The sequence below is a fragment of the Gymnoscopelus braueri genome, assembly GCF_963280865.1.
Source record: "Gymnoscopelus braueri genome assembly, chromosome: 9".
Lineage (NCBI taxonomy): Eukaryota > Metazoa > Chordata > Actinopteri > Myctophiformes > Myctophidae > Gymnoscopelus > Gymnoscopelus braueri.
Genome location: NC_137610.1, coordinates 623,184 through 648,328, shown reverse-complemented (window position 1 = coordinate 648,328; position 25,145 = coordinate 623,184). Strand labels below are relative to the sequence as shown.

The 25,145-nt window shown below is 42.8% G+C and overlaps 2 protein-coding genes across 2 annotated transcripts; both read right to left on the bottom strand.

The window, feature by feature from the left end:
- Nucleotides 1–1,238: 1,238 nt before the first annotated feature.
- Nucleotides 1,239–6,279, bottom strand: LOC308091630 (uncharacterized protein; the record flags this gene model as incomplete). Its single annotated transcript, XM_080437292.1, has 11 exons — nucleotides 1,239–1,724; nucleotides 3,001–3,149; nucleotides 3,272–3,443; nucleotides 4,183–4,422; nucleotides 4,568–4,760; nucleotides 4,850–4,926; nucleotides 5,019–5,157; nucleotides 5,289–5,417; nucleotides 5,508–5,634; nucleotides 5,844–5,982; nucleotides 6,267–6,279. 11 exons carry the CDS (start codon nucleotides 6,277–6,279, stop codon nucleotides 1,555–1,557), a joined length of 1,548 nt encoding a protein of 515 aa, XP_080293418.1. The 3' UTR covers nucleotides 1,239–1,554.
- Nucleotides 6,280–10,319: 4,040 nt separating this feature from the next.
- On the bottom strand, nucleotides 10,320–16,531 carry LOC308091629 (extracellular calcium-sensing receptor-like; the record flags this gene model as incomplete). Its single annotated transcript, XM_080437291.1, has 6 exons — nucleotides 10,320–11,233; nucleotides 11,320–11,443; nucleotides 11,536–11,763; nucleotides 12,255–12,475; nucleotides 15,993–16,209; nucleotides 16,526–16,531. The coding sequence occupies 6 exons, from the start codon at nucleotides 16,529–16,531 to the stop codon at nucleotides 10,320–10,322; spliced, it is 1,710 nt and encodes a 569-aa protein (XP_080293417.1).
- Between the last annotated feature and the right edge of the window lie 8,614 nt (nucleotides 16,532–25,145).

Below are 25,145 nucleotides of genomic sequence, written 5' to 3'. Positions count from 1 at the left end.
ACTGTTGAGAGAGAAAACAATGTTGCCCATTAAGCTAATCTGGGGACCCCCTCTGAGGGTCCCGATCCCAAGTTTGGGAACCACTGGCCTACTATAACAGTAACAACAATACAACAATTTTAAATACAGATCACAAACTGTAAGTAGAACAGAAACCTAACATTAGGGAATCATCTGAATTGCTAATAGCCTAAAATGCTCAATATTGTAACGAATAGTGTAGCGTCCAGAGCTGGAATGGAGCTCTGACCTCAGTCCCAGAGGACCACAATGGAAACAAGCCTTTTTGTGTTATCCTTATAACAATCATTGTACAATTGTACCTCTGTATCCTACTGTTAATAAAGTATTCCATCAATCTGTTTACTCAAACTGTTTACTGTACATATTTTTTTTGTTTTTGTTTTTATGATGTTTTGCATAGTAGTGTATATCTGTCTGTCATTAAATGTCTCTATGAATTGAGTACAAAGGACCCCAATGGAAACAAGTCATCTTTCTTAGGTTTTAAATACTCTTAGCTGACCTTGCATTATACTTTCATGTTTTTTAGTTTTTTTTGCAAACTGCTAATAATAATAATAATCAAAAAACCATGCTGGCCGTAACACACCTCCATCCCTGCATTCAACAAGCTACATAAGGAAGGGGGAGCTGTCACTCAGACTCCAAGTGACCAATGGAGAGGTGTCTTACATCTATCAGCGTAGGACCCGCCTTCTGAACTTTAACCCCTCACACAAACAAATCCAAGAGAGAGAAAAAAAAATTGAGACCAAAGACAGGTTTTGAGAGAGAAGGCATTTTGCAATCAGAAAAAACAACTTTCATTCGCAAATGAGGAAAAAAAACATTAAAAACATTTTATTTAGCACAACACATTTTATTACCCAAACATTTTACTAAGTATTTTGTTTTATGTAGTTTAAACCGTTTTTCCTTATTTTTTTACTCTTGAATTTTAAAAGTTTTGTTCTCAATTATTTTTTATTTTCTTTCAAATCTTATATTTTTTTGCTTGCAAATATATTTTTTTGATTGCGTTTTTAATTTGTTTTAATTTAAAATATTTTTTGTTCTGTTTATATAATTTCCTTTGCTTACAAATTATTATTTTTTGCTTGCTGTTTTAATTCATTTTCTTTCAAAACTATTCTTTGCTCTGTTTATATTTTTTCTCTCTCAAATGTTTTTCTTTTGTTTGGTTAATAAAGACACAAATGTAACTCCATAGTACAGTGGTTTATAGATTCAGTACAGTGGGATATAGATGCAGCACAGTGGTCTCATATAGCTATAGATGCGATGCAGTGGTCTCATATAGCAATAGATGCAGTACGGTGGTCTCATGCAGCTACAGATGCAGTACAGTGATCTCATGCAGCTATAGATGCAGTAAAGTGGTCTCCTTTTTACAATAGGCAGAAATTACATATTTGTACTGCATGCAAAACAATGCATGGTTCTTGCCCAAAACTCCATGAGATAGGCATACATTTGTCATGTCTGTACAGGGGAGGCTTGTAGGTATCCATGTAACCCAATACTTTATGTTTATGTTTCTATCGCATACCGCGACCATCTGGATAGTGCTGCCTCAGGATCCGGCCTCTCATATTCGGCAGAAAGTGCCGCTGGCACTTCAATGGCCTCTCTGCTCCCCTGAAAAGGACGTGGATTGTCCACCACTTCCTCCAGGAGCTGCTGTAAGGTGTCCACATAATCTAAGACAAAACAAGACATGCAGAACTCAAAACCTGCTGCACAAATTCAGGCATCAGATTGTTTTCATACTATAATTATCAAAAGTGATTCTGTGTCCTATGTAAGGTTTAGCTAAAATACATTTTCTAATCCTTTTCATTGGATGTCTAATGCACATGGAAAAAGCTCATTGACAAAATAAGTGGCTTACTCAACAGGTGTTCTTTGGTGGAACAGGTGTATATATATATTAACAAAGTACTTATTTCATATTCCTGTAAAACTGATCACTACAGAGGCAGTAAATATCACAATAAAATGGTATCTGCCCATGTAATAAGTAATAACTAATATGGCCATAAACACAATTTCTGTACATCATTTATTTTATGCCTTATAGGCAATATGTTTTGGAAACCAATGGTCACTACCAAACTTCTCAGTTGATCCTAAGCTAATTATTCCTGTAGAATCCATTTCTACAACAGATCTACAACCTAACAACACGTTGCACCATGATAAGTTGTTTTACCATGTAGATCTGTTCTTTTTGTCACATGACACTTTCGCCCTTGGTGCACATGAATAAGGACCCTCTCGAAAACGAGATGACACACCTCAAGGGGTTATCCTTCTAATAAAGGTACTATATATGTCACAGGACGATTGAATAACCAGGACGATTGAAGACAGAGCGCTCGTTTTTAGGCACGGGGCTTCGGGGCGAGGCGGGGCTTTGATGCGACGCGGACCTGTCTGTTGTTGTTCCCCCCCACGTAGCAACCAGGAAGCTACGCTAGGGGAACGCTGAACCCGCGTTCACACGCACGTGATAATAGTTATTGTACATGACAGAGGCGCGCCTCTGTCATGTACGCGTGTGTGTGCATGCGTGCGCATGTGTGTGCATGCGTGTGCGCGTGCGCACAAACACGCACGCACACACACACACACACACACACACACACACACACACACACACACACACACACACCCTCCCTCTAGTCTGGCTTGCATTGCCCTCTAGCGTTGGTTTTACAGAATGGCCTGAAAACAAGCGCTCCTTCTTCAATCGTACTGGTTATTCAATCGTCCTGTAACATATATATATATATGAATAGCACACAAGAGCCTCATTATTGCACCATATGATTGCTATAGGCCTGGAAAATGGGGTGAAATGTATGGAAACGTTTTGAAAATTCATTGCTAAAATGTGTTGTGGCGTCTCCGAGATATAGCCTTACATATGAAAATCCCAATAACACTTCTATATCAATCCTTATTGGAACTTACTGTATGTGGGCTTGACCTTCACAGGCGTGAAGGAATGGTCTCCCTTCTTGTACTTGGGGAAGCTGACTTTCACCTTGAGCTTCCCATCTGGCCTCCTGACTCTCTCGCGGTCTGCATTCTCATTGTAGTGCAGGCACGCCAAAAGCAATCTAAATATAGGGGGACAATTAGACCTACATCACATTCAGTAAGAGGATTCAACATTATGGAACATTTTAGTCTATACTAAGCTGCAAGCATTCTTACAACATTTGACCATAAAGTCACCAACCTGCACAGCATTCCTATGAAAGGAAACACCACATTCTTCGGGGCGAAGCGAAGGATCAGGCTGTGGAAGGACTCGATGGATGAAGTCTGTTGTCGAGGGCTGATCTTGGCGACGTCTTTCAGCAACTGGCCTTTCAGCATCACAGCACCAAACCTTTCACAGGCTTTGGTACCTATAAAGCATTAGAAAACATAACAAGGATGTAAACATAACCTACATTTTTTAAATCAGTTATCAGAGTTGAAAACTCATAACATTTTCATGACAAATATAACTTGTGCACTTTTCCTTTTCCGCACTCCTACTCACCTGTTATTTCAATCTATGACTACTGTAATGTTTGAGGTAGCCAGTCAATAGAATCACAGTTCTCAGATTTGAATCGATACACAAACTGGAGAAACATATTCATAAGTGACTGACATGTCTGTCTGCCTCTGGAATGGTGTGCGCATGTCCACACAATATGAAGACTGCACTGCCCTCTACTGACCATTGGCAGCATCTGAATTCTTTGAACTACTCAATACAGTACATTACAACACTCACAGATTTTCGTGGTGTTTAGGCAATCAGGTGTTCAAAAACAAGAGGGGTTTATTTGTCAAATATTCATAACTGCAGGTACAAGAAGCCAAATGTCCCCCAATGACTGTGCTAACACTACAAAACCATATAAACTCAATGAAAACCTAGATTATAATCACAGGTGAGTAGGGGTAAGGAAAATGAAAGTGTTGTTGGATTGATATTTGTCATGAAAATGAAGTTACGATTCAACTACATAACCACATGACATCAATGACATAAATGGCAATATGTTCTTCAATACAATTAATATTGAGAATAAAGCAATGGAGAAGTATTTGTAGGACATCATTAATAAGCTGTAGACAAAGTAAATTTCTCACTTGGTGAAAGCCATGCTTTGCCTGTAAGCACTTCATGGGTACAGTTGGGGAAGAGCTGATTGCTGTGTTGGTGGACATTCTGCACGTGGTTGGTGATGGAAGTCCACTTAGCCACAGCTTCTTCACCACTCTGTGACGAGGATGCGCTCCAGTAGAGGTGGTTGATGGAACTCTTCCTCCACTTTCTGGTCTCCTCACAGCCACGCTCCTTCCCAAGTGCCTCTAGCTTCTTGGACAGGCCTTTGAAGAGGATAAAAGAAAAAAATAATTGCACAAGTAAATAAATAGTTTACACATGCTAAGATTGATAAAAAGTTGACTAAAATTATATCTATAATTTAATTAATTACACTAATTCACTGTGATAGCTTGGCTCAATAACAACCTTTGGCCACATGCCAGGCATCATAGAAGTGCTTGATGTCCTTCTTCTGCTCCTTCATGTACTTCTGGACTTGTAGGTGACGGTCTGTGACAAGGGCACCTATTGTCAACCCAGCTGACTCAAGAAACTTCAGGCTCCTGATGAAACCTGCGATCTCCATGTTGTTGCTGTAACGAACCCCAGGCTCATTACTCTGTCAAGAAAAACAATTAGCAATCTATTTGTTAATGCACTTTGTGGACAAAGAAATGCTAACGACTATGAACATTACACAATTCCAACCTGCACAAGCTGGATGTCCAAGATCCTGTTCTGGTCCAGATCCATCATGGTGTATGACCCATACTTCGCACTGTGGCCTGTGGGGTGAGAGAGACTGTTATTACTGCAGTGCATTTGCATTTCTACAAGTAAATAGCAATGAAGGAGTGCTATACGTAGTAATACTAACCCGGTGAGTCCGCTCTCATGTCCCCTCCCAAAGTAATGGGTTTGCCAGCTTCCTTGGCCACATCTATCACCTTGGCCTGCTCCAGCTTCCATTGGTGCAGAACGGTTGGCTGGAGGTAGGCACGTTGGTGGCGGTAGTCCTCGGACAGATGGACAGGAGCCGGAGTGATGACAGAACCTAAGTGAATAACAAGAAAAACATGATCACTAATACTATACCAACGTGTTGAGCTGTAACTGCAGCTGTTGATGATTCTACACATCAACTTACCTTGTGGACTTGGGTAAATGAAGCCCCATTGAAAGCCACCGCCGCAGACAGCAGGATGTTCCCAGCTGGGAGGTTCCCAATATAGGGCTGGCTTTGCCACTTGGCTCGACGCTCACAGGGGAGGCAGATCTAATGGATAAAGAGCAAAAGCGCAAATATTGATAAAAGGGACAATGACAAATAATTATGAACAATAGTTATTACACATGATTTCATTACCTGGGTGACAGACAGGAAAGTTCCAATCACATGCTTCTCCAGTGTACACGTGCGGGTGGGACATGAAACAAGTTGAAACAAGTTGTCCTCAAACACAATGTACTTCCTTGCACTGCACGGTGGAGTACTGGAGAGGAGATATTACAACAGATATATGATTTTATAACAGACACAAAGGGCAGGGGCTCATCAAAGAACATTAGATTATTACCTGTGAATATCCTGTGCGACATCTTGAGAGAGACAGTCATCAGGCACATACGTGGCGTCAGACTGTGTCTCCTCAGTGTCCATGCTCTCCAAGTTCACCACAGCTTCAATCCGTGACCTTTTTACAGGTGTGGATGTAGGTGTGGAGGTGTAGAGTCTGGTGTGGATGTGGGTGTGGATGTGAACAGTGGCTCTCCATATTTGATGCCACACTGGTCAGGCATCCCCGTTGAAGCATCCCTAGTGTTCATACACGCCTGGGTTGCTAATCCACACAAAGACACAAAACTTAGACAATAAAAACCAATGTGCATGCAACTTGGAAAACAATGCTGGCAAAATATGTTCTGTAATGCCATTGTATTCGATCGCAGACATTGTGGTTACAGAGAACAGGTCAGTATAATGGAATAGGCTAATAACATGAACCACTTAGTTTCAAACTGTTCAGCTCAGTGGCCTTGTGGTTAGAGTGTCCACCCTGAGTTTGTGAGGTCAGGGTTCAATTCCCCTGCCTCACACTACAGAAACAGGAGATAGGCTCCTGACCTATGAGCCACATAGCTCTGAAAGGCTTGCTTACTTTCAACTAGCCCTAGAATAGCTGTGATACATACATTTCATGTATTCCAAAGAAAACTTCCTTTGGGAATACATGAAATGTATGTAATATCACAGACATTATAGGGCTAACTCTCAACCTGTTGCCCCTATTTTGGACATGTTAACCTGGCATCTCTATTTTGGATAGGTACAGTAAGTCATTATAGCCTAGGCAAAGATTGATTGACAAAAACAGCTGATCTCCAAGCTCACAATGCATTGTGACATGTTGTGAGCTTGGGGAAGTTCATATACAATATAGGCCTACTGTATACAACCAATATAACTTGAATTGATGTGTTTTAGTCACACACACACACACACACACACACACACACACACACACACACACACACACACACACACACACACACACACACACACACACACACACACACACACAGTTAGAACATCTGGTAAGTATATACTATAGTACTATACTAGTACTATTACTACTAGTACTCTACAAGTATATATACTATATATACACACTATAACTTCGATTGCACGTCTCTCTCTCTCACACACACACACACACACACACACACACACAGTAAGAACAACATAACATCTGGCCGATATTCAAACTCACTTTTGCTCCTTCTGTGCACTTTTGGCAAGTTCATTTGAACTGTCGCGGTTCTTTGTGACACAACACACTGGCAGCCAAAGTCTCTGGTAGTTGGCTAAAACAAACAAAGAACTAATTATGCCATCGTTCATGTAACCTCTGAAAGTGCATTTGCTAATAAAAATCGAATTACTTACCCTTGGTGGAGGAGACTCGCCAACAGTGTACAATGAAGGAATCGCGTTTTCCGACAGTACAAGGCGGTCTGCTAGCCGTGCTGAAAACTGGCCAAAGTTGAGGAAGCAGTCTGGAGAAAAATACCTCTCACATAACCGCGAACTTTTAAAAATCGCCGCCTCTTCAAAATGTGTGAACTCGAGCCATTTTCTCCGAAGCCAAGGGGAGGATTCCCCAGGAAAGGAGAAAAGGCTCTGTGCAGTGCAACCAAAAACACACCGACGAGGACTCATGTTTGTTTTGTTGTGTTTGTTTACTGCCTGTCTGCTGACTCTGTTCTGCTCCACTGACTTCCACTTCCAGTTCCTGATCGATGTGGGGGGAGCGCTTGAGTCTACAGTACACCCCCCCACGGTAGGTGAATGACTGACAGGGGGCGGGCACAGGAAGTTTTAGCCCTATCTATAATAATCAAAGTTTTACAACTACGTGACGTGACTTATTTATTAGCTGAAATTAATCATGTGTTTATAAACACGATGCGGCAGTCCCAGAGTGCGTGTATTATAATCTCCATGACCATTTCAACCCGATCAGAAGGAGCCTCTGTATCCCCTCTGTGTCCCCGCTCTGAGGTGACCTAAACCCGGCCAGAATTCAGGCTCAGCCCCCGCAGACACCCAGTGCGCTAAATGACCATAGCGATTTTTAGAATTTCAATAAATAAGCATAAACAAACTACTTCACATGAACAATGTTGGTGTAACTAAGAGATTTGGGTGGGGATATATTTTTTATAGGCACAGATTTACAATAAAATACACTTCCATGTAAACTCTATTTCCTGGTTGAGAAGTGCGGGCCGAGGGGACTGGGGAGAGACGGTCGGCTGGGAGAAGTTTCTCTGTGGTGGGAGGAGCCACAGTACAGCAGATAAGATTCATGATAAGACTACATTATACACTATAAAATATAGCCCAGGGACGGCGTGATGTCATCAAAACCCAAAAAACGTTTTTACGGTAGATTTTTTTTTTTGGGGGATGTCACTATCCCTTTAAAGGAGTGTAATCAACTTTTCACCAAATTATCTTTATGATAGATGCCAGATGTATCTCTGACTGGATTTTGTTTAATCTGATAGACAACTGAATCTATTGCTTACAAGGTGATCAGTAGGCATAACGATTCACTCAACCCACAATTCTAGGTTCACAATACGATTTTTCAAGATTTTAATAAACAAATTAATCTTACAGACAAATGACTGAAAAACCTTGATTATTTATCTTACAAAAATCAAGTACTTTTTAACACCTGTATGCTGTATTTTCTCTTATCCTCTTTTCCAATAAATGCAATTAAATAAAGCCTTTTTATTCACGAGGTACATGCATTAACTGTAAGGTACACATTAAAGGGTTATTTCAGATTTTTTGAGTATTTTCTGTAGGAAATACTTACCATTAATGTAGTGGTTGCAAAGGTATTAATTGATTGCCCGAGTCCCGTGGTCAGAGTTATAGTCCGTTTCTGATAAATATGAAGTAGTTCCGGTAGATTAGTAGATTTGGTGGGGGCCGCTCATTAAATAAATTAATTAAAAAAACTAGCGTCATTTGTATTGTTGACCTATTTCTACCATATAGAGCAGGTTTCGTTCAATTTCGACCCCTCTGTCACATGGTACTATTTTTTGTGTCATATATTTTGTGCGTGAGTAGGCTGCCGCGGCGCAGTGATTCTGGACACAAACATTAGTACCATGTGACAGAGGGGTCGAAATTGAACGAAACCTGCTCTATATGGTAGAAATAGGTCAACAATACAAATGACGCTAGTTTTTTTTATTAATTTATTTTTAACCCATTAATGAGCGGCCCCCACCAAATCTACAAATCTACCGGAACTACTTCATATTTATCAGAAACGGACTATAACTCTGACCACGGGACTCGGGCAATCAATTAATACCTTTGCAACCACTACATTAATGGTAAGTATTTCCTACAGAAAATACTCCAAAAATCTGAACTAACCCTTTAAGGCATATACTTTTTTCTTTGTAAAATAATAACTTTAAATATATAAATCTTATGAAAAAAAATATTTTTAAAACACATCCCAGATGAAATAAAGTTAAAGAAAACCTCTTCAAATAAACAAACTAAGGCTTAGCCTTTGTTCCAAGCTTGGAATCTAAAGCTACGTTCTCAGCATTCTGTTTTGTGTGCGTTCCTACACACAAAACAACACATCCTCCAATAATTTGACTAACCTCTGTAGTCGCGTCTGTAGTCGTCGGTGAAGCTGCCCGGTTCTCCTCACTGGCTGAAGCAATTGCTCTGATTTTGCACACAGCCATTGCCCATTACCATCTGAACTTAACTGCGAAGCCCGTTTCTCAATTTCATCAAATCTCAGCCATTTATTAGCCATTATGTGTCAAACAATGGGAGATAACGTTGCCAGGTTTCGCGCGAGAAACAGGCAGCAAGGTCTGTACTTTCGCCTGCGCCCTTCACCGGGGCTTGGGTGCTCATATCCCCCTACGGGTATGGTCTAGTTTATATAATAAGGGAAACTGTTTTAAACTCTGTAGGAGGTGATCCAAATGAGATTAGATAATAATTAATTGAATAATATCAATGAAATTTGCTATATATCTGAAAAAAAAGTGTTGAAAGGAGTTTGACGTTGTCAGCGGTCTGATACAATTGGTAAATTATTAAATTCAGATAAGCAGTTTTCATTAGAAGCCTATCAGTTGTATGTTTCCTACAGAGTTTAAATCAGACAGCTGACAACGTCGTCAGACGGGGGAGTGGGTAAACGGTATAGTGTGGCCATTCATCAATCATATAAACATGTTTACGATGCGATGCACATTTTCCTCTTTATGCAGCGCTATCGCCTAGTTGTTTAGATTTCATAGCCTGAGAGGAAGTGAACACCGCTCTGCCGTTCATAGCCTAGCCTGCTGTTCAGGGAGTGATGACAAAAAGCTGGCAGAAGATAAGGTGGTCCTGAAGGGACAAAATAGTAGGCGGAAAACAAGGAAGGGAGTCTGACTCGATTGCGCCCTCTGCTGGTTGTATCGTGATGTATGTTTTATTAAATATAAAATAACATTTACATTTAAATCATCACCAGTTTGAATTGATTTAAATCGATTTACAATAAATCGTTACATGTAGTGTTCAGCAATTAAATCAATATGAAGAAAATGTATTATCATTGAATTTATTCTTCTATTTCTTGGTGAAACCACGACTCATGATGGATTTCTTAGTGTTTCTCTCAGGTTTCAAAAGCATTATATAACACTTTGGTCCAAACAACGCCACCAAAAGGCCAAAACTAGATGCTAAAATGGAAAATACCTCCACTACATCTGCATATTTGCCTGGAGAGCTGATATATGCTGGGATGAAAGCTATCCACACGGCACAGAAGATCAACATGCTGAAAGTGATTAACTTGGCTTCATTGAAGTTGTCTGGAAGATTCCTTGCCATGAATGCTAGGATGAAGCTGAGGAGTGCCAGTAAACCAATATAACCTAGTAACACTGCAAAACCAACTGTCGATCCCACTTCACACTCATAGACTATCTTATCACTGTAGTATTGTGTGTTTTTATGAGGAGTTGGTGAGGCAGACACAAGCCAGGCTATGCAGATTATTGCCTGGATGGAAGTAAGAGCCAGAACTGTTCCTCTTTGCTGCATCGCACCGAAAAACTTCATAATGTCTGCACCTCCAGGCTTTGAGGCCTTGAACACAGCCAACACCACCATAGTCTTTACCAGGATACACGAGACACACAGCACAAAGCTGATCCCAAACACTGCATGCCTCAGCTGACAAGTCCAGAGTCTGGGTTGTCCAATGAACAGAAGTGAGCATAGGAAACACAGTTTCAGTGACATCAAAATTTGGAAGCTGAGTTCTGAGTTGTTGGCGCGTACCATGGGTGTGTCTCTGTGATAGATGAAAATTCCCAGGACAATGGCACAGGTAAGTGTGCCAAACAATGAGATGGTTGTCAAGGAGATACCCAGTTCCTCATGGAAGGAGAGGAACTCCACGCTCTTAGGGACACAGTGGTCACGCTGGGGACTGGACCAGAAGTCCTCTGGACAACTGGTGCACTCTGTAGAGTCTAACAAAGAAGAGAAGATTTAAGGGACATACATGTACAGTACCAGCCTAAAGATAATCTACTGTACATATATAATGTAAACATACCAGTCTCATTGCTGATCTCTCCCTCAGAACAAGCAATGCAGTCAAAGCAGCAGACAGGTTGTCCTTTCCTTCTGGCTAAACGGGTTCCAGGGGAACATCTCTCACTGCACACCGACCGAGGAGGCTACAGAGGAAAGTAACAATGGTCAGTTTGAAACTAAATGACATTCACATCATCAGTCCAACATTAGTTATTTTTTAGGAAACTGAAATTACCTTTTTGGTTTCATAGTTCCAGAAAATTTTGTCTTCATCAAGGATGAGTTCTTCATCTCCGGCGGCTGATTTCTGGACCACACCTACATTCTGAACCTTTGTGCTTCCATCAGGGAGCCACGCCCAGTTCATGATATCCAAGATTGGTAAAGGATCACCAGTCTCATCAAATGAAACATGATCACCAAAAGATGTGGTGAAGTTGATTTTTTCCAGGTAATACACAAGCTAGAAATGGTGAAGAGCAGAATCAGGCAGAACATGATATAAACCTACTGTGTTGCATTGACAGGAACTGTTATATTAACTACCCCCTTGCATTATTTATAGTACAAACTGTATTCTCTCTCTCTCTCTCTCTCTCTCTCTCTCTCTCTCTCTCTCTCTCTCTCTCTCTCTCTCTCTCTCTCTCTCTCTCTCTCTCTCTCTCTCTCTCTCTCTCTCTCTCTCTCTCTCTGTGTGTGTGTGTGTGTGTGTGTGTGTGTGTGTGTGTGTGTGTGTGTGTGTGTGTGTGTGCGCGTGTGTGCGTGCGTGTGTGTGTTTTCGACCTGCCCCCTATACAGAACACCTTCAGAAGTCTGCCTCTTCGATGTAGGACCAGAGACAAGGGCATAACTACTAAACTACTAAAGATATATGTCTAGTTCTCTTGTTTTCCCACCATTTACATGTTATTATTCTAAATTTGAATCCACGTAAACTGTGAATTAATACCACACCTGCCATGGCTGTATTGTCTTCAGACTGGCACAGCTGAGCCCACTGAAAGGCCCTCTTCCTGGCACACATTGCAGCATGTCATGGAGGGCATGGGCCAGAGCATACACAGCCTTGTACACATTATAATCTGCCCTGAGTTCAGACACATCCAAAAGTGTAGTTTTTGCTGTTCCTAGGTCCTCTTGTCCAGTACAAACCCTTCCACGAGCATCCACCCACTCTGATGGAAAGGGTGCAAATTTACACCGAAATGTGTGCTCCCAAAACTGCCTCACCTGAAGGAACAACAATGAGGACCTAATTAATATAATTTGAAAATCAAGTCCTATATTGCGCTGATCAGAGCAATGTCAGCGAGTTATGGCCAATTGTGCCCCATGTGTGCAATTTGTTTTAAATTATATATATTTTTTTGTGTGACTATTGTCATGGCAGATGCCTGAACAGCATTTGTGCCACATAGGTGATGATTGGAGCAACGATGTACTTGCAGAACCCCGGAAGTGGTAATTATTCTAAGAAATTGGAACCACCCACCATGTTTGGAGCCTTTAGCAGCTGTTTAAACCCCAGCCAATAGGAACACAGAGGCGGCGGAGCAATGGTGCGCCTGTGGCCCCTGGTGTGACTATTCTTATGGCAGACCCAAGCCCCCAGAACCCAGTGGTTGTAATGAAGCGCATTGGACATGCTGGCCATTCATAGGTACTGCAGCTTAAAACGGCTGGGGCCTCTGTACATGAACGAGCGAAAACGTTTTTGACCAATGGGCTCGACTCACGAGCTTGTGCACGGGGCTGCGCACGAGGTGACGCAAAACGTGTCACTGATGTGACGCAAAATGTGTCACAGTGGCCTCAGATAGGCCTCGCCCGTCACACTTCACAACCCGGAAGAAAGGGTAAATTCGCCTCATGCGCTGGATGAGCAACTCAATGCAAGTGGATGGGAGGCGATATCCGGTGCCCTCTCCATTATTTTTAACTCTATGGGCAGACCCCTGACCAGTGTTGGACCAACGGTGCGCCTCGCAGGTCCGTATGTTAGGTTTGTCCACCGTCCACGTTAATATAGGATAAAACAAATATATAACAGATGAAACAAAATACTCACTATGTTATTTTCATGGCTCTTGCCAGGGTCATTGTCAGGATGTGTATTCAACAAGAAGTCCTTGAGACCTGGTATCTCTCCACGACGAATAGCAAAACCCAGGGTGCCTCTCAGGTATGGCAAATAGTGAGGAATCTGGATGGTAGTATCTGTCGTCCAACCTGCAGCGGCAGGTAACATCCATTGCATACCTGCGACATTCTGCTTTACCACCTGTTGATTGTGTTGAAATACAATAATAATAATAATAATAACAAACACACACACACACACACACACACACACACACACACACACACACACACACACACACACACGTGTGACAAGGTTGAAACGGGGGTTTTCTTATTTTTTGTAATTTCTATTTTATTGGTACTTAATGTATAATTATTGCGCACTTAAACCATCATCTTATTATTTTCTGTATAACATTAATTGCACTGTATTATATTTACAAATGTTTACCTCGGTCCCTTAGTCACTTTGCCCTTGAACAATGACTGGCTCTAGGTGACCACGAGGTCACGCCCAAGGGACACGGTCATGGCCAATGCAGCCAGACGTTCTGTCACCAAGGACAAATGAAAGAGGCGAGAGGTGTGGTCTAACAGGTATAAAGGTTGAGGCGGGACCGTTTGAACAGAAGCAGAGCACCAAGAGAGAGCAAGCCTGTCAGTAGGAGAAGGACAGCAGAGGGAGGTTGTGCAGTGGACCACGGAGCAAGGGTGAAGAACAAGTGAGTGTAGACACACTAGCCACCTAGGAGAAGGAAGCCGAGGTGTGCCTACTCCGAGGAAAAGAAGCGATTGAACCGAAGGGGAGGAAGAGACGAGTGAGACCAGACCATATGAGGAGACCACATGAGAGAGGAGACCAGACCATATAAGGAGCGCTGAGACGGGAAGGTGGCGATAACGTTGCATACGCAACTAACTCAGCGGCAGGTGTAAAAAGCCTGGCTGGCGAGTGAGTATTCGAACAACGCAACGTTGAATCCTTGTATAACCACTGCCTGAGACGACGCAATTGTGTATTGTAAATGCACAGTGAACTGGTCTAGATCTCTATAATTTCAGACGGCGAGAAAGAAGAAAGAAGACAAAGAAGGCTGGCCTAAAATCCTCTTCCTATTCACCCCCATATATGGACATCCGAAAAACCCCTTGAACAAACCGTGTTGAGTATCCAAAGCACTTTTATTGGCACCGCACTTTACTTATGAAGTATTTGTTGCATAGAACCCCCTGTTGAGTGAAACCCCTTGAATAGCCCTTGCGTAGTTTGCACAACCTTATAATTGCTTTTATAGTTGTTGTGTAAATTGCTTTGTGTGTGTTTTAGTTAGGATTTTATTAGTTAGTGTTTATTTTGAATGGTTTTAAGGCGCAGATGCCAATGTATTAGGGACCTAATAAAATGTACTTGCCTTTTTGATACAAACCTGTGTCAGTTCCTCATGGGATTTTTCTAAGTGTTGTGTTCTCAAACTAAAAAGCATTCGAAACTTACCAGTATAACTCGAACCTGTGAAAGCCTAAAAGGGAAAAAGTGTGTATTTAGGGGACCTTCCTCTTTATCAAAGGTGGCGTAGTCGTTAAACAGGATTATTCAGATTGAATTCACAATAATTACGCACCCCGCACTGTATTGTGCATTGATATTTTATTGTTGTGAATTTGATACGAATTATTTATTGAAAGGAAAAAGTATAAGTGTGCTATATCTACAAGATATTGGCAAGTCAAATGTGATACATATCGGCCCTGTTCACACACACGCACGCACACACACACACACACACACACACACACACACACACACACACACACACACACACACACACACACACACACACACACACACACACACACACACACACACACACACACACACACACACATAGAATTGCAACTTATGAAGGTACGTCTTTCTTCAATATAACCAATTATGAATCATTTATACGCAGGCCTATATAGCAAAATCTAAAATGACACAGATGCTTTCCCGTATTGAATGGATAACATTACCAGTGGGCAGTGGTGTAAAGTAACTAAGTAAATGTATTCAAGTACTTAAGTACAATTTTGAGGTACTTTTACTTTACCAGAGTATTTCCAATTGTCTATACTTTTACTTCTACTCCACTACATCTCAGAGGCAAATATTGTACTTTTACTCCACTACAATTATTTGAAACTTTAGTTACTAGTTACTTTGCAGAAATAAATATATTACATTATAGAACATGAATTAACCACTTTAGCCCTATTTTATACCTAAGCTATTTCTTTATTATTACCTATTTGAAAATAGCCGATCTACAAGCTCACAACGCGTCGCAATGTGACGCGTTGTGAGCTTGTAGATCTGCTATTTTCAAAAAAATAAAATTGTGCTTTTACTTTTGGTACTTTATTTACATTTTTATACCAATACTTTTGTACTTTTACTCAAGTACATTTTAAATTCCGGACTTCTACTTGTAAAAGAGTACTTCTACATTGCAGTATTGATACTTTTACTTAAGTAAAACATTTGAGTACTTTTTCCACCACTGATCATTACACAAACCTCCTCCATGAGATTAACTATGTAAGTCCCATATCCAAATAGAATGACCACACGAGCTGTGGACGTCTTCATCACAGTGGCAATCCTCTGAAGTTTAGCCAGGTCATTGTCCCAGGGCAGAGCCTCTGAATAAGACACACAACCCAGACCAGACTGGTCCAAATCAGACTGGAATGTAAGGGCAGCATCGTGGCCATAGTCGTCATCACTAAACAACAGTCCTACCCAAGTCCACTCAAACTGCCTCATGATCTGGAGCATAGCTTCCACCTGATTGGATAGAGAATGGAGGGATAAATGTTTAAGTTAGATACAGATAAACGTTATTTCATACACAATAGGTCAATATAAAAACAGAGTGGTGGAAAGTGACTGTCACGGTCTGGCTCTCTGCCTGTCTATTTCTCTCTTTCTGTTATGTCTCTCTGCCCTGGCCACGCCCACATTCTATTCCACCACACTTCAGTCCCAGTTACACACCTGTCCCCACTCCCTCATCAGCCCAGCAGTGCCATGCCCATTACACACCTGTGGACACTTCCCCAATCACCCTGCTCCCTATAAAACTAAAAGACTCATTGCATACAGCCATTGTCAGTTCATAGTTTGTTGTCTTGATGTTCATGCCTTGGTCTTTCGTATTGCTGTTCGTTCCTTTGGACTGTGTTGCCAACCACCATTGCCTACTGTTCGATTTCTACCTGCTTCTAAGCTGTAAGGTTTGCCTCATTCCGTCATTAAATACTTTGAAATCTACTCTGTTGTGTGTGGCTCTGCATTTGGGTTCAAATCACTCTGCATCCGTGACAGTATGACCTGACCATAAAAATGAACCGAGCAGAGTTAAAACTTTTCAAGAAGAAGGTGGGGAACTTTGAAAATGTTGTTGATCATCTCGTGGCCTCTCCCCCTAACCTGCGTGCTGAACTTCAAAGGGAGATTTCAATCCAGCAGCAGTGGTTTAAAGAGATGCCATGGGTGAGTCATTTTGTCCCCCATTTGGATGTGATTCGTGGGAGGCTTAAGAACTTTGAGACCAGTTCTCTACCCCATGCTTCCCGGCCAGCTCACCAATCTATTAGACTCGGGGTCGTGGCCCTTCAACCTGCCTGTCTTGAGTCCTCCAAACAGTTATGTACTCAACCTATTTCTGTGTTTCATGAGCCCGCCTGTACAGAACCTGACCAGCTTAAAACCCAGTCAATAAGCCTGCTAGCCTACTTCTGTAGCAGGATCCAACCTATCCCTGTCTATACTGAGTCAGCTCCCCGGCCAGCTAGCCCCTGGCCTGCTAACCCTGAATTGACTACCGACCAGCCTGCTAGCACCCAGCCAGGCTCTCCAGGCCCCGCCTGCCGTGACTCTGATCTTCCTGCATCCATCTCTCCTGGTCCGGCTTCAGTCCAGGACCCTTATCAGGGGTCTCGCTTGGCCCTTTGTGTGGGGAACCGTGGGCCTGCCCGGAGAAGGCGCGGTCGCCATGCCCCCCTACGCCACCAGGAGCCCATGCTGCCCAACGTCCAGGAGTTTCCGCCGCCTGGCACCCTGCTGCCCGGCATTCCGCCGCCCGGCACCCTGCTGCCCGGCACCCTGCTGCCCGGCATTCCGCCGCCCGGCACCCTGCTGCCCGGCACCCTGCTGCCCGGCACCCTGCTGCCCGGCACTCCACCGCCCGGCACCCTGCTGCCCGGCACCCTGCTGCCCGGCATTCCGCCGCCCGGCACCCTGCTGCCCAGCACTCCGCCGCCCGGCACCCCGCTGCCCAGCACCACGCTACTCAGCTCTCCCAGCATCTACAAGCCCTTTCCAGCTGCCTCCATTGGTGACCTGCCTGCGCCCTCTGCATCCTCGCCGGCTGTATCTGCTGCTGACCTGCAAGAGCTCTTGCAAGACATCTCCCTAGATGACCTGCCTGCTTACTCTGCACCCTCAACAGCCCTATCAGCCGATGACCTGCCAGAGCCCTTGTCAGTCATCTCCACTGGTGACCTGTGTCTGCCAGAAGTCATGGAAGCCCTGGTCCTTGGCTTTCAGCTGACAGGTGTGTCGGACGATGGCTCTCCAGCATCTGCAGCATCCACTGTGGCGTCGCCTCCAGCATGTGCAGCATCCACTGTGGCGTCGCCTCCAGCATCTGCGGCATCCCCTGGGGTCCCGTCTCGGAAGTCTGCAGCGACGCCTGGGGTCCCGTCTCCGAAGTCTGCAGCGACGCCTGGGGTTCCGTCTCCAAATTTGGCAGTGACGCCTGGGGTCCCGTCGCCAGAGTCTGCAGCACCGTCTGGGGTCCAGTCGCCAGAGTCTGCAGCACCGTCTGGGGTCCTGTCGCCAGAGTCTGCAACGCCGTCTGGGGTCCAGTCCGCAGCGTCGCCGGGGGTCCAGCCGGGGGTCCCGTCTCCGAAGTCTGCAGTGTCGCCTAGGGTCCCGTCTCCGGAGTCTGCAGCGTCGCCGGTCGTCCCACCTCCAGAGCCTGCAACGCCGTCTGGGGTCCCGCCTCCAGAGCCCGCAGCGCCGTCTGGGGTCCCACCTGCAGTGCCATATGGGGTCCCGTCTCCAGAGCCTGCAGTGCCGTCTGGGGTCCTGCCTCCAGAGCCTCCAGCGCCTTCTGGGGTCCCGCCTGCAGCGTCCTGTGTGGCTCCGTCTGGTCATCCTCCAGATCCTTCTCCTAAGTGGTCATGGGATTCTCCAGGCAGTATTGATACTTTTACTTAAGTGAAACATTTGAGTACTTTTTCCACCACTGACAGCAACACAGAGATAGCCTGAGTACCAGATTGATTTCACTCCATAAACCCAGATCAATTAAAAACATATGAACATTGCCTCCAGTGTTTCCAGAAGCGTGAGGAATACCTTGTATCACTCTGTGTTATCCCTGTTAAGGCCATAATTAACACATTCTTTGACTCCATCAGTCTACACATAAATCTTATAAAAAGTCTTCAATACAGCATGAAAGGTGGGTACGTTACTGGTCAGAAACATTTCGCTTGCACTAGTCCATCTTGGGAGTTTCAGCAATATTCGAAATGCATCATTATAGAGCACCGAAGTCTGATGCAATTTATACATCCTAGGTTTGTCTACCTGGTTCGCGGTTTTCCACACCCATTCTGAATCCCCATAGATGTATTTAATATGCGTCAAATAAGAACTGTGTTCCAAAAATAAACAAATGACCCTGGCGGTTTTACTCTTATGGATATGAAGCATCAACTGACGGTGAGAAAACGATAATGTTACTTCCGCCGAATTAGTAAAATTTTCGCCAGAAACAGACTGTATCAAATATAAGTGACTGACTATCATAAACGATACAGAACCTCCTCCCTGACAATATCGCCCAGACAGTTTGTTTATTTTTGGACCACAATTCTTATATGAGATGATTCTATGATGACCCAATGTTATTCTCCATAGCGAAATTACTTTACGAACCTGGGGATGAACGAGTGACGTCAGGACTTCTGTACTCTATATGCCACCTTTTTTCATTTTTGCATTACTATAACACATACATGGGCAACTGGTGACCCGGGATCCACATGCGGCCCCCACCTTCACTTAATGCGGCCCACAGGTTAATATCGAAATACTGATATATTATTGATTTCAGCTGTTACAATTCCAAACATGCAAACATGACCCGCTTTAATTACTTCAGTCTATATTAGTAGCTAAATGACTAGTATTCAAATTCTATTGTCTTTTTTATGTCCAATGTATTTGTATTTAAGTTCATAAAGTTAACATAAGTGTTACGGCCCTATATGGCCATAGTGTGTGTGTTTAACCCTCTGTCAGTGCTGCAGGATGAATGAAGGAGGGAGTGGCCATGGAGATTGGAGGAGTGGTGTGGAGATTGGGGACACACCTGCCTCCCATTCCCCAAATCAACCAGCCACTATAAAAGCCTGGAAAGATCAGCCCACAAGCCCTCTTTCACCATTGCAACACCACATGCTGATCGCGTTTTGCTGTTGTTAGCTAGTCTTTAGTAGGTCTGTAGGCTGTGTGCCATAACTTCCGGCTTAGTGCGGAAGTTACCTTTACTACTGAGTGTTCAAAGTATAGACAATTCTAAATATAAGCTATTTCTTAATTACATCCCAAACCTTTTCCTGAGTACCTCTGAACAGGGAAGCTGGTAGGGGTGTGCCGCCACTTTCTTTGTTCCCCCTTTTTCCCCTGTTTCTCTTAGGTAGGGAGTTTAGATTGTACTTTTTGTTTTGGTGTAGTTTAGTTTGTTTTCTTTTCAGGTAGGGAGTATTTTGGCTTTGGCCACCCTGATGTTTATGCCTTCCCTGTTTATTGATCCCCTGTGAATTCAAGTTGTTTAATAAATTGTACACTTTTTGTTGACCCTGGTTTGGTTTGAAATATGTTACCCCTTTATAACCTCTAGACCCTTATAAGGTCGTAACAATAAGTATAACTAAATGCATTTGAATTTAAATAAAAATTTTACTTTTCAGGATTCCAATAAAAAAATTGCCCAAAACAAATCAGGATTCCAATTCCAAAATAGCAAAAATAGCAGATCTTCAAGCTCAGAATGCACCGCACAGCGACGCGTTTTGAGCTTGTAGATCGGCTATTTTTGCTATTTTTAATAGCATTCATTTACAAAAAAAGTTGTATCTTTATCAAAATTAAAACACTCTTTTTCTCCTTTTCGTTAGGTTCTAAAGAAGAAAAACTACCATGCCAGTTTTTATTTTTATTTTTTATATTATATGTTTTTCTCCTTATATTAATATTATTATTAATTTAATTGTTATCAATTCAATTCATTTTGCTTGCAATATCCTTTGGTAATGGCTGCACTAGAAAAAAATGTTTTAGTCAATTGTGTGGAACATGAAGTACCTGGAAGACAGTAGTGGGCATAGTTCTAAAGAAGGATGGAAACTGATACAGATCACTCAGACAGGAGCAGCCGGCATAGTGACTTATCTGAAAAACAGCAATCAGAAAGCAATCGGAACCCAATGTGCTCTTTTAACACAAACACTCATCCTACCTCATGATCATAATGTAGACTAAATACACATATGCATCCTTAAGCATCGGACAGCGACACTGTCACAAAACATCAAGTTTTATCCCCCAATGAATTAGGTTCTTACTAGACAAGGCAATTGTGTGATGCACACATGTAGTTTGTATTATAACATTGTTGTAACCTATGTATAGAGCACAGTGATCGGTACATTAGGTTTAATACTACAATGTTACAAATTTGACATCCGTAATATCACTCCAAATTGTGTACTCTACCCCCCTTTTTATAAAAAAAAGACGTTCCATGTGACAGTGGGATGGACGCGACTCAGGGCTGTAGGATTCCTACTCTCAGGTTTGGGCAAAGAATCAAACTTCTAACACAGATGCATTGTGCTCTGACGTTTTGAAAACCTGCTTCACACTCTATTCTATTTTTTTAACTGTAAAAAATACCAAAATGTATGTAAATAACCAAAATTAAGCATAAAAAAGGTTGTGGTAAAAGGGGATTCAAGTAGGAAACTTACCATGGGCACTCTGTACAAACCCAATATTCTAGAGATGGCAATAGAACTTATTGAGGTAGAAGGACCCACAATTCCGAGCACTGGAGGAGACCCAACACAGCTCTCATCCAATTGGAACTGTTCCTCTCTCCCACTGACCAATGACAACGCTGCACGGAATGTAACTCCAAGCGTGTAACAGTTATCATAGATACTGTATCCCAGAGTGACATTGGGGAGCAGGCTGGGGTTTCTGTTGATCTCATTAATTGCAAAAGCCATGGTCTGGGCCTCTTTGAACCCTTCAATGTAAAAACTATAACACACACAATTACACTGTCACCTTGAATATCGTTGTATCTCCATATTTCAACTTTAAATGGCTAAGACAGTATCCATACTGGATGATGTCAGACCCACTGCACTCAGCATTTTCCTCACAGAGGAGCACATTCACTGATAGGCTTCCATCATAATATATACTGTGTGTGTGTGTGTGTGTGTGTGTGTGTGTGTGTGTGTGTGTGTGTGTGTGTGTGTGTGTGTGTGTGTGTGTGTGTGTGTGTGTGTGTGTGTGTGTGTGTGTGTGTGTGTGTATACATATATATTTACATACATACATACATACATATTAACAAGAGCTTGTGACTAAACTTCATTGGCTCCATCAGAACAAAAGTTTTTTCCTGAAAAGTAACTGTTTTGTTTTGGACATACAAGGTTTCCACCGACAGCGACAATATGTATCTTTGTCAAAACTTCAACTAATCCTGGTACTGTACATCAAAACAAGGTCCCTCTTGCTTGCTCTTGTATGTGTGATACTCACCCATAGCAAGTGGGCTCCTGTTGCTTGGAGGTGAAAGACAGCTCAGGGAACACAGAGGAGACGTGCATCGGAAACAAGCCACCCAGAACCACGTCTCCAGCCTTGTAAATTCTGTTGACATTAAACTGTGCCTGTAACTCACAAGAAGAGGAAGATGAGGAAGACAAAGGAGAGAAGGAAGAGAACAATATCAAGTATGAAAGCAGGTGTATGTCTAGAGAAACCCTCATGACTGTCCTGCTTTGTCTATAACCCCCTCCCCCTTCTCTAAACCCATTGTCCAGTCGTTATGTTTTATACACAGTGCGGTGCCATCCCCTGTGCCAGCTTATGGCACTACGTAATCTTTCACAACGCCCATCAGAGCAGAGGCAAAAATAGGCAGGGCTTAACATACATGAACAATAATTCCATATGAAAATAATGTTGTGCGTGTACTGTAATGTGTCAATGACACTATACAAGTTACTATAAAAGTTATTATTATTATTATTATTATTATTATTATTAGTATTATTATATACATTTTGTCACACATTGTGTGTGTGTGTGTGTGTGTGTGTGTGTGTGTGTGTGTGTGTGTGTGTGTGTGTGTGTGTGTGTCCATCCGTCTGTGACCAGCTATTGGACCGATCGGTGTGGAACTTTGCATGCACACTCTCTGGAGGCCAAGGAAGATCCTCTGCCCCAAATGTTTCACCTCTGTCACTTATAGCGCCATCCGGAGGCCTATTTTTGCAAAACACTTTTTTACCTCTTCATATTATTACTCCTATAGATTTTGTCCAAACCTAAAGGGCCATTCCCACTGAGCGCGATAACGATAACTATAACTATAACTATAACTATAACTATAACTATAAAGTTCACCATTGTATGTGTTACAGTTGAGGTGTGAGCTCTCCCATCCACTTGACTTAGACCAAATATATATGTATAGTTACAGTTATAGAGCCTAAGTAACCTTACGTCACCAGGCGCCTCATCCGCGTCATCAGGCGGCCGGATGGGCAGATCCGGAAAGACTTCAGCCCAAAATAGGTCCTTCCTAATAAAATCCTTGATGCAGCGTAGTTTAGCTTATTTTTTTAATATAAATGTGAGTGTACTTTCCGGAGACTATTTAGCGTCTGTATTATCCCACGGGGAAATTCTATTCCATTTAAATAGGGATTGGGGAACCAAAACAAAGCGGCTCCGCAAAACCGGATGGGCAAAATCCGGAAAGAGAATTCTTTTTTCTTTTCTTTTTTTCAGCAGGCGTGGCCTAGACCGGATCACACGGGTCTTTAATAACGCATACTAGGCTTTCCTCCGAGGTGGAAAGACTGGTGACGCGAGGTTACCAGCCAAGAGGAACACAGAGGGGGTGGGGCTTAAGCAATTACAGCCTGTTCCTATTGGCCGTCTAAGAGCACCTACCCAGACCCATAGAGAGAGAGTTCTGTCACGCTTTGATCTCGTCGCAAAGCGGGCTGCTATGGGCTGTAGTTCCAAACATTGGAACTTTGTCATTGAGATAGACAGAGAATTTCCGCACTCCATTCTTACAATGGGAGTCTATGCTAGTGTCGTCACTCTCATACTAGATCACGCTGCACCTACCGAGTTTGGGGCCTTTAACACGCTGGGAACTGGAGTTATGGCTGTTTAAACCCCAGCCAATAGGAACACAGAAGGAGTGGTGCTTAAACAATTATAGCCTGTCCCTATTGGCCGTCTAACAGCACCTACCAAGTTTGAGGCCTTAAGCATGCTGGGAACTGGAGTTAAGTTTAAACTTAACAGGCGGCAGTGGCTTAGGGGTTGTGGCCGGTACTCCCCCAGAGTTGCTGTCGAAGTGTCCTTGAGCAAGACGCTGAACCCCTAATTGCTCCCGATGAGCAGGTTGGTGCCCTGCATGGTTTCCTCCGCCATCGGTGTGTGAATGTGCGTGTGATTGTAATGCACAATCTATGTATAGCGCTTTGGATTAAATGCACCATTTACCATTTACATAGGGGCGCCTCGCAGGTCTGCATGTTACATTTGTGACGTCCGCCCACCGACTCACCCACCGTCCACCCGCCCGCCGTCGGTTGACCCTCTAGATAATTTAAATATAGGATACCTATGCGTATACATGATTTTGAAATATTTCTTAATGTTTATCTAATTTTCATTTTATTTGTTTTAGCAAAAAAAATAAAAAAGACAACATCATCCCTTGTGTGCACTAGAGGAACAGGTTGTGTGTGAGCTCCAGCACATGGAAAGTTACCAGTGAGTCTCTAAACACTTCACTCAACTAGAGAATGGTAGGCGGACATCACTGATCGTCTGGCAACAACGACTAAACCCAGGTGGATACAAATTAAACATTAGCTGGTGAAGCAAAGGCAGGTGTTTGTTTACTACTGATGACATCTGGCCCAGGGGTGATGAAATAGTGACTCAACAGGTGCAATGTTGTACTAGGCCTTTAGCTAGGTCTACTGTACAGTGTCATCATATAGAGAGGGATGAGCAACATACATCAATATGGTTCTTGATACAAAATATCCCAGATGTAGACGCAAATGAATTACAGTAGTCTTATGATCGGTGGGTTTCAGATGGGAAGCATCGGTATTGATCACTATTTATAAGAACTCTCTTTTATTTGTGACACTGCAAACACAAACACCAAACCTACTCACTTACATGAGGAAATGGAGAGGGGGGCAACACCACAACTACCCCTCTATACCATGCTGATGTGACACATACACATTGATTACAACACATGACACGTGAACCTCATGACACATTAAACCCTATAAACACATTGCATTGAACATACTAATACAAATAAAATAGCACATTATATATAACATATCTCTGCTGTC